We start from the raw sequence: 10,000 nt of genomic DNA, 5'->3' as shown, positions 1-10,000 counted from the left end.
AATTAAAATACTTTTGTGGCTGTGTTTCCCAGACAATTAGAGCATGGTCATTTTGTACTGTACTGTACTGTTAACATTCTACAGTCATTATCTTTGATTGCGCTATCAATTATGGTTGTTGAATGCAGTGTATGTATATACTGTACATCACTGCATGTTTTGGAATGCTGTGTATTACACTTCCTGTTATTTATCTGTGATTTTCACACACTGCAGGCTACATTATCAGTAGAATATTAAGAATGAAAGCAATTTGTTTGGACTTTAAAAGCACACTTTTCTGGATGCTGGATTTTGATATTCACTTGATTAATCCACATTCACAATCACTCACATTCTTCTGTTGTCATTCACCAAACTGATAAAAAAAAACACTTTTTAAATCATCACTATCCATTAAATGACATTCAATTTAAAAGTTTTCACCACTAAGCATGCAACTGAATCCCATAGCTTTGCAATCTGCTTACCTTATCACCCAGACCTCTTCTCTGCGATTCTTTCTGTAGAGTCAACTCTTATTATGGTTCTATTAGTCTCTGGAATATCCGTCTGTTTTCAGGATACGTCTGTATAATCACCGGAAGCAGTCTATGGAGTAGGTCCCTCACAAGCAATAAACAACTCTGGCTTTGTAGCTGTGATTCTCTGTCTGGCTGGCTGACCTCTGTTGGCGCTCCTATAAAAACTGTTGGTGGGAGGGAGGAGGGGCTTAAGGCAAAACATCAGTCATGATAGATTATTCACTATATTGTTCACCAAATCATAAACCACAGAGTATGTCATGACTCATATCCTCTGATATACAAGCACCCGTACCCACGCTCTAAATTTGGTGGTTGCATTTATTCACTGGAAAGTTTGATAGAAACTACGCACTTAAATATATATATATATATATATATATATATATACACCTATATATCATTGGTCTTCAACAGGGGGGGTGGGTGCACGGTTTTATATTTAACCGTGCACTTGAACCCCCGCTATCTAGTTAAATATTCAACACAATTGTATACATATAGTGGGGGTCCCTGCTTTGTCTCATTCTCAGCTACGGGGTCCCGTGGCCTGAAAACCTTTGAAGACCCCTGCTAAATATGTCAGTGAGCAATGTCCACCAGGGGTCCATACTAGGCCCCCTCCTTTTTCCTTCTACATCAGATCTTTTCGTAGAAACTAGACGTGAGCATGTAGATCTGCAATTTTTGCCAAATGTTTGCCCCAGAATAGAAATGCTAGGGTTCCAGTGGTTAAGATAGCCTCTATGAATATTTTATTTCTGTTACTCTCTCACTCTCAACAAATACCTCGAGTTTGAATGAGAAAAAAACGATGATTAATATCAATAAAATCTGACTAAATTATTGCACTCATAAACAGGAATAATATACTCTCATTTTGAAAATTTGCTTTGAAATATTTCCGGTATCATGATGTCATTCTCTGACAAAATAAACGTGGAAAATATTTTAGTTTAATTTTGAAACACATCTGCAATCATTGCAACATATGTTTAGGGCGGCCATAGCTGAATAGGTAGAGACTGAGGCCACCTGGGAAGCAAAAGATCCCCGCCTAGGCAATGTGTCGAGGTTTGCTTGAGCAAGACCCTTAACCCCTAACTGCTTCACCCCTGCGCTGAAGTCTGACAACTGAGAAGGCCCTGTCACCCCAAGTTCCTTTCTTTGTCTTGGGGATGCCCAGGAGGTTGGCATCACCTGACCTGAGAGTGCTTTCATATCATCTGTTTTGGGAATTTCATGCCAAGCAATGTAATGTAGTCTTGCTCTGCACAGCTGCTCAACAACCAATTAAGTGTGACTTCATTTAAAGGTAGGGTAAGTGATTTTCTTTGATTAAAATAAGTGTTAAATAGCTCTATATTCTGATAGTACTCGTCGCTATAGAGTGTTTGTTCCGTAAAAGGAGTCTCCTTGTCTCTCCAGCTCTTTATAAAACAGAAAATGCATTTTCATCAGTTTCAGTTTCATTTCCAATTTTATCCAATCAGGATAGAGAACTCAATCAGGATATAGATTAAACAAGTGAAATTGGAAGTGATGACACTAAGAAATGAGCAGGCAAAATTGGAACTGGAACACTATAAAAAATTAAGCTTAAAAATGGGTACTTTCTCCTGATTGGCTGAGATTTTGACACCTAGCGGAAAATGTATTTTCTGTTTATTAAAGAGCTGGAGAGACGGGGAGAATCCTGTTACTGAACAAACACTCTATAGCAATGATTACTATCAGAATATAGTGCTTTAACCTTTTAACAAAATATTTTTTGTTTTAACCAAAAAATATCACTTTCCCTACCTTTAATATTGAAAATGTATAGAGGAAACAAATTAAATAAAAATGAATGTAATTTTGTGCTACGTATGTAGCCTCTACAGTACAATCTACAAATTAAAGTAGGGGAGAGCCGCCACAATTGTAACGCTTCATGATTGTAACATGCAGGTTTTCTCTTGATTGGTCAATGCCATCATAACGTCATCACATCAGTATGTGACCAGTGCTGTAATGAACGTGCCCAGGAAGTAAATAGCATTTTCCTCCAGGCTAGAGAAAGTTATCGCAGAAAAACTGATTTAACTCAAAGTTAGTAAAAAAATTCAACTTGAGTATCTTTGATCTAAAAATCTTTCCTTTAATGTTGCTGAGTTAAAATCCACATGGTTGTCTGCATGTATCTGTTCTTCAACAGTTTACATCGTTTTATTACTCTATGCACGTTAGTTCTGTTCTGTAAACAAAGCCAAAGCAGTGGAGCGCAGAACGGCCCGATTATGCATCACGCATAACACGTTTAGGTGTAATCAATGGATTTTCCCATGGAATTCACTCAAACTGCCATCCGGTAAGATCTAATAAATTCCTTATGTTTGATACATTATATTATCACATCCTTGGTATGAAAACAATGTAAAACAGTTGCTTGAAATAAATATAATTGATTTAAGACAATTTAAAACAATTTGTTTAATGCAGTTTTTTTAGCAGTGTTACATTAGTAACTCATACTGTTACATTTAGTCTCATATGCGCTTAAAATGTAACAACGGAACAGCGTCCACTTTCGGTTTAATAACTCACAACCTGTTTTATCAATTGAAAAACTTTAAGTGGTTTATGATAGCAGACGTGTAGGTCCTTTGCTTGAAAATATTACATATGTAGGTAAAAAGATTGCTGATTAAAAGAGTGAAACGTGAAAAACGTTACAATCGTGCAGGCTCTCCCCTACTACATAAATAATATCCCATCCTGCACTTAGTCACTGGTTTAATTAGTTCTCTATTCAGAAGAAAGGAAGTGTTAGTAACATCCGTTGTTCAAGGTGTGATATGAGGTCACCTTTATTTATGGTGGTGATTTCAGTCCAGAAATCCCCCTGCTTATAACAAAAAGAGGTCAGGGCCTTTTTGATTGAAATAGGTTTATATTATATATATATATATTTTTACAACCGAACAGGCCAGCTATCTAGCACAGCCTAGATCTGCAATGTTTGCCAAATGTTTGCCCCAGAATAGAAATGCTAGGGTTCCAGTGGTTAATACAGCCTCTATGAATATTTTATTTCTGTTACTCTCTCACTCTCAACAAATAACTCGAGTTTGAATGAGAGAAAAAAACGGCATGATTAATATAAATAAAATTGGACTTTAAAATTGCACACATAAACAGGAATAATATATTCTCATTTGGAAAATTTGCTTTGAAATATTTCCGGTATCATGACGTTATTCTCTGACAAATCTTTGGAAACGTGGAAATGTTTTAGTTTCATTTTGAAACACATCTGCAATCATTGCAACATAATATGTTTGGGGCGGCCATAGTAGCTGTATACAACCCTCGTAGACGTATTTATGATTCCTTCTGACGTTTTCAATCTAGAGAGTTGTAGGGTTCACGCCCCATGGAGACATGGACTTTCTGCACTATGCCCCGCAGATACTCCAAACGTGTACAAATTAAAAATAAATGTGCTTAACCCCAAACCCCAAATGTTAACTGTCTCTACGCGGTAGTAGTATCATTTGTTTTGCACCAAAACCACTCCTTGGGCTAAAAACGGCCCAATCTCAATGGGCTTTTTACACAAAAAGTATACATGGCTATGGCCGTTTTTAGCCCAATGAGTGGTTTAAAACAGAATTAAATTTTGATTATTTATTTTTTTGATTTTTTTTTAACCAAGGTTATGGTGGGTACTCCAACTTTAAGGAGCTGTCAAAAATTCTCCTAGGGATACTGAATTTCAATAAAGTTGTGATGTGTTACTAGACACCTTTGCAAACACATTGGTGAAGATTTTTTTTGGTAAGGAATTTATTCCAAGATTGGAAAATATTCTGCTAATATCCCCTGACTATTAAGGCACTACTGAGCTGCTGCCAAATACTGTTACTCAACAGCACCCTCTAGTGTTTTGCAGAGAAACTAATGCTCATCACTGCCAAGTCAAATAACAGCAAAATAACCTCATCTGTCTGAATCTTCATATAGCCTACTGTCTGTATGAAGCTATCTGTCATTTCATCTAATGATGTATCTATATCTATGTTTGTTTACATTCCATACTGTAGTATATAATCTGTGATGGCTCCAACCCGCCTGAGAATGGATGTCATTGTATAGTTGCTCTTCAGCTCTGATGTGAGAGCACAAATGAGACATGAAACAAGGACAGGAAGGTCTACCTGTACACATTAAAATCATCTGTTCATTTAACTCAGAAAGCGTAAAGATGTATTATTGGTTATTATAATTGGTTACATTTGTATACACTCTGAGTTAGAATAGCACAAAGGATTTCACATCACTCTCCCTCTGACAGCGAGGTGTGTGTGTGTGTGTGTGTGTGTGTGTGTGTGTGTGTGTGTGTGTGTGTGTGTGTGTGTGTGTGTGTGTGTGTGCGTGTGCGTGTGCGCGTGCGCGTGCGTGTGTGCGTGTGTGTGAGAGAGAGAGAGAGTGAGTGAGAGAGAAAGAATAAAATAGGTTTTATACAGAAACATTTTAACTCAATATGGTAGCTTAATATTTATTAGCATGAGATCATTACATCAAAAACATTTAACAGCAGGTCCAACCTTACAACACAAGAAAGGTTTTATAAAATAAATATAAATAAAATAATTTATCTGTAAAAAAGGCATAAATATTCTGTGTGCTATAACTTGTTTTACAAGTTAATAATTATTTGTGAACAAAAGGATTAGCAATTGAAATGTGCATGAAAGTATTATGCACATTTGATGCACAATTAGACATTTTAATATACTGTACCTGTACAGCCTGATATATAAATATATTTGTAAGTTTTGTAACCATTTCAAATTGGTTGTATACTGAAGCCAAAGCGACAATCAGTACTCTATGTACACTGGAAAATCAATCAAAAATAAATAAATAAAATCTAAATGAATCAATTTCCTTCTTTATAAACAACAAACAACAGCTAAATAGCAGATCTTCAAGCTCACAATGCACCGCACTGTGAGCTTGAAGATCGGCTATTGTCACTATTTGTTGTATAGGGCTTAAGTGTGTAAAAAATGTGATTCCATTTGAACACTCTCAAGACTTTTAGACCGGGAACGCATCTGTGTCATTTTAGATTTCTTTGGCTATTAAAAAATAGCAGATATACAAGCTCATAGCGCGGCACTCGGTGCCACGCTATGAGCTTGTAGATCTGCTATTTTAGAAAAATTGTGATTTTTTTTAAAAAAATCAAAAAACTGTTTAAAGCACAAAGCGAAAACATTTTAAGAATCGGACTCAGGCCTTCCTTAATGGGTTAAACGAATACTCAGGATTTTATGTGTACATAATAATGTACTGTACTGTATGTGCAATCTTTAAAAAACAAATAGCTGCCAAATTGTCCTTTTTTTGTATTTTTTCTGCAGATCATTTTTGGGGGAACATGACACCAGCTGTGAAGGCTGAGAGCCCAGTCTTCTTAGCGATCCAGTGGTTGTAGTTGGTGACGCGTGTGTAAACACCTGGTTTGCCCTTCTTTGCACAGCCTTCACCCCAGCTGACCACCCCGAACAGGAACATACGACCCTCAACATCACACACCAAGGGACCACCAGAATCACCCTGCAAGGAGAGAGCAAGGTTAGTATAGTAAACTAAAAGAAAACAAATATTGGTTAACTGAAATGCATATTATACGAATTGTGTATTCACACACACACACACACACACACACACACACACACACACACACACACACACACACACACACACACACACACACACACACACACACACACACACACACACACACACACACACACACACACACACACACACACAGTACTGTACTTAAGTACAATTTTTAGGTATTTTTACTTTACTGGAGTATTTCCAATTTTCACAATGGGTCGCGATGCATTGTGAGCTTGTAGATCTGCTATTTTCAAAATATTTTTATGCATTTTATACATTTGAAAACTTTGTGAAATGGGACATTCTGCACAATGAGTACTTTTTACTTTTGGTACTTTAAGTACATTTTGATACCAATACTTTTGTACTTTCTCTCAAGTAAAATTTGAATTCCGGACTTTTACTTGTAACAGCGTATTTCTACATTGCATTATTGATACTTTTACTTAAGTAAAACATTTGAGTACTTTTTCCACCACTGACGCACACGCACACACACTCATTCACTTTAGACTTCACTCACATGGCATGCGTCAGTGCTCCAGTCAGGACTAGCAGCACAGAACATGTTCTGGGTGACAGTTCTAGAGTTTTCATAGCCTCGTATACAGTTGTCCTGGGACATCAGAGACACTTCTGCCTGCTTCAAGACCTCTGAGTAGCGTGCAAATGATCCTGTAGAGATCACATAATCAGTTTGTTAGGGGTTTGACACAAATGACACTAATAGAGCAGTGAAAATGGTGATTATAAGGTTTACACATCAGGAATGGATGTAAACCTCATCAGATTAATTCATTTTACTTTTATTTTATTTACTATTATATATTCTATTATTTTCCTACAATACACTTCCCTCGCTCACTTTTTTATGATAAGAAATGATTGCTACCTATTACCTAGTCAAGTGTCATTCCTTTCATATTCGTGAAAGTGAAATTTTGTGAATGCTGTAAGGTGAATGATTAGAGGAGGGTTAATGAAGAGAGCCAGAGAGAGACAGAGAGAGAGAGGGGGGGAGAGAGAGAGAGAGAGAGACAGAGGGAGAGAGAGAGAGAGAGAGAGAGAGAGAGAGAGAGAGAGAGAGAGAGAGAGAGAGAGAGAGAGAGAGAGAAGATAGCGAGACAGAGAGACGGAGAGAGTTCTCCATCATGATAGAGGTTCAAAGTTAAATGTTATACATACTATCGCTCTCCTTGCCGTATCCAGCGACGTTGCACACAGATCCTGGGGGCAGCATAGTGAGAGGTGGGGGGAGACAAACTGTGCGTGCAGATGGTGTCTGAGACGCACATTCACCGTCTTTGCGCTTGATCTTTATCAATGCTGAAAGACACACAAGTACACAGTTTTGAGTCCCATTGTTTTTTTTGTTTTGTTTTTATCAAAACCTACACAGTACCCCTCCCTCACACACAGACTATACACCCCCCCCCCCCCCCACACACACACACATACACACATATGTGCTCACCTATGTCATTATTTTCGTAGCTCAAATGATCATATTTCTGGTGTGTGATGAGGTGTCTAATAGTGAACACCTGCTCCCTGTCAGCATCATTAGCGTCAGTAGCGATGGAATTCCTGCCCAGATGTACAGAAAAACGTCGAGTCGAGGTGCGTTCTCTGCGAGACCAAATACACACACATCACGTTACACTCACAACTCAAACATTACATTACAGAGTCTGACCAATAGTGGTGTGTGTGTGTGTGTGTGTGTGCGTGTGTGTGTGCGTGCGTGCGTGCGTACGTGTGTGTGTGTGTGTGTGTGTGTGACTCTCACTTTTTAGGAAAGCAGTGTGCAGCAGTGAGGACCCAACAAGGTGAGATGAGAGAGCCTCCACACACAAACTTCGCACCCTTAAAGATGGCTGCCGTCCATGGCTGGGACTCTATGGGTGTGATGGTTCCACCCACTATCTTTCTCTGCCTAAATTCTGTCCTCTCTCCACACGTCAGCTCTACACAAACAGAAAGTCAACGACAGCAAATTCAGTCTCATTTACAGGCCCTATAGGATCCGCGGCCAAGTACATGACACCTCTGTCCTACACCCCATACAAACATATATATATTATCAAGTATAGCCTACTGTATGGGTAAAATGCCGAACCAGGGTGCACCCCTTACAAACACCATCATGGTAGTATAGTTTGGAATATAGTTTAACAAACCTGTGTCCACTGAAACAGGAGTTACTGTAGATGTTGTTGCTGCTGTTGTAGTAGTAGCTGTTGTAGTAGTAGCTGTTGTAGTAGTAGCTGTAGTGATGGGAGATAATTACAACAATATTCATTTTATGGGTAAAATGTCCAACCATTTTGTCTATTGTTTTACCCATGTCATGCCTATTTTAGGCATGTCTTTATAGGCAAAATTAGCTACAATAGCAGATTTACAAGCTCACAATGCATCGCGATGCAACACGTTCTGAGCATATAAATCTGCTGTTTTTGCTATTCATCGTACGACAAAGTATATAGGGCTTAAGTAATTTAACCTTCCTCTCACCAGTCTCAGTTCCACATTTAGGAATTGCACAGAACTCTCTCACGGTCCTTTTTCCTCTCTTGACGCGACACCATGGCATCGGGCTCTCATCAGGATTTCTAACAATCCAAATCAATCATTTAGAATCTGAATATTCACAAATGCATATTTCAAAGTACCAGGTATGTAAAAGTGAGTGGTTCTGTCAACATACCTGCAGTAATTGTTAAAATCAAGTCCCAGTGAGGGGACAAACCTGCTCCAAATGAGACACCTGCTGCCTCTTGCAGATCTAGCAATAGAACCCCTGTAACTTGTCCCATCGCCAGACAGACACTCTGTTGATCACACAGGAAACATATGAGTGGGATGGTGTTTTTATTATTATTTTGTTTTATTATTAGTGGTAGAAAGTAACTAAGCACATTTACAGTACACAAGTACTGTACGGCGTACAATTTTGAGGTGTTTTTTACTTTACTGGAGTATTTCCAATTTTCAATAATTTATAACCTATATACTTTTGCAATTTGAAAATAGCCGATCTACAAGCTCACAACGCGTTGCAAAGCGACGCGTTGTGAGCTTGTAGATCTGCAATTTTCAAAGGATTTGTATACATTTGAAAACTTGTGAAATGGGACCTTCTGCATAATGAGTACTTTTACTTTTGGTACCTTAAGTATACTTTGATGCCAATACTTTTGTACCTTTACTCAAGTAAATGTTGAATACCAAACGTGTACTTGTAACAGACTATTTCTACAATAGGGTATTGATACTTTTACTTTAAAAAAATGTAGTACTTCTTCCATCACTGTTTATTATAAACATTGATTGCATACAGAATCTGTCTACTTTACCTCTTTCAGTGTTTCGGTATGACCACTTCCTTGTAGAAACCTGAGGAAGACAAACAAGATGTGTTATTTTTGTCAACATTGTGTTCTCAAGCTCTGAGAGAAGCAGAAGAAGAAGGAGGAAGCAATCTGTATTTCATTTCCTTTTATTGGTGCTTACCGCATCAGTACAGAAGAGGATGGTAGCTATAAGCACTAGAATGACTAACAGGTCCATCACTTCAGGTTCCCCTTTCTTGCTGCAAACGGGCTGAAAAACTAAAATAGTTTGACAAAAATTAGAAATATGAAATCTGTAATCCTCAGCAAGTACATTGAAAACACCTTTCCCTTATATGGCATTTTCCTAAACATAGACAGACATGTGAACTTGCCTCACTACCTCAGGTTTTAAGTTGTATGACCATTTAGTATGCATACCCCATTGCATGTTTTGTGCTG

At 38.0% G+C, this 10,000-nt stretch overlaps 1 protein-coding gene across 3 annotated transcripts in view; it reads right to left on the bottom strand.

The window, feature by feature from the left end:
* LOC311058997 (urokinase-type plasminogen activator-like) overlaps positions 1 to 10,000 on the bottom strand; it is a 15,974-nt gene that overhangs the window by 5,004 nt on the left and 970 nt on the right. For 2 of the 3 annotated variants that reach the window (XM_084076566.1, XM_084076567.1), the window contains exon 1: positions 471 to 644. Coding sequence is in view for 1 of the 3 variants with exons in the window: in XM_084076565.1 (XP_083932691.1) it covers positions 8,384 to 8,470; positions 8,721 to 8,818; positions 8,914 to 9,037; positions 9,563 to 9,602; positions 9,720 to 9,776 (406 nt within the window). In the remaining 2 variants the exon portion in view is untranslated. Of the gene's footprint in view, positions 1 to 470; positions 645 to 8,383; positions 8,471 to 8,720; positions 8,819 to 8,913; positions 9,038 to 9,562; positions 9,603 to 9,719; positions 9,818 to 10,000 lie in introns of those variants that run through there. The other variant, XM_084076565.1, reaches the window with a different exon arrangement.

The sequence above is a fragment of the Gymnoscopelus microlampas genome, assembly GCF_963454915.1.
Source record: "Gymnoscopelus microlampas genome assembly, chromosome: 13".
Taxonomy (NCBI): Eukaryota; Metazoa; Chordata; class Actinopteri; order Myctophiformes; family Myctophidae; genus Gymnoscopelus; species Gymnoscopelus microlampas.
The sequence above is the reverse complement of the archived record's forward strand: the minus strand, read 5'-3'. Positions and strand labels throughout refer to the sequence as shown.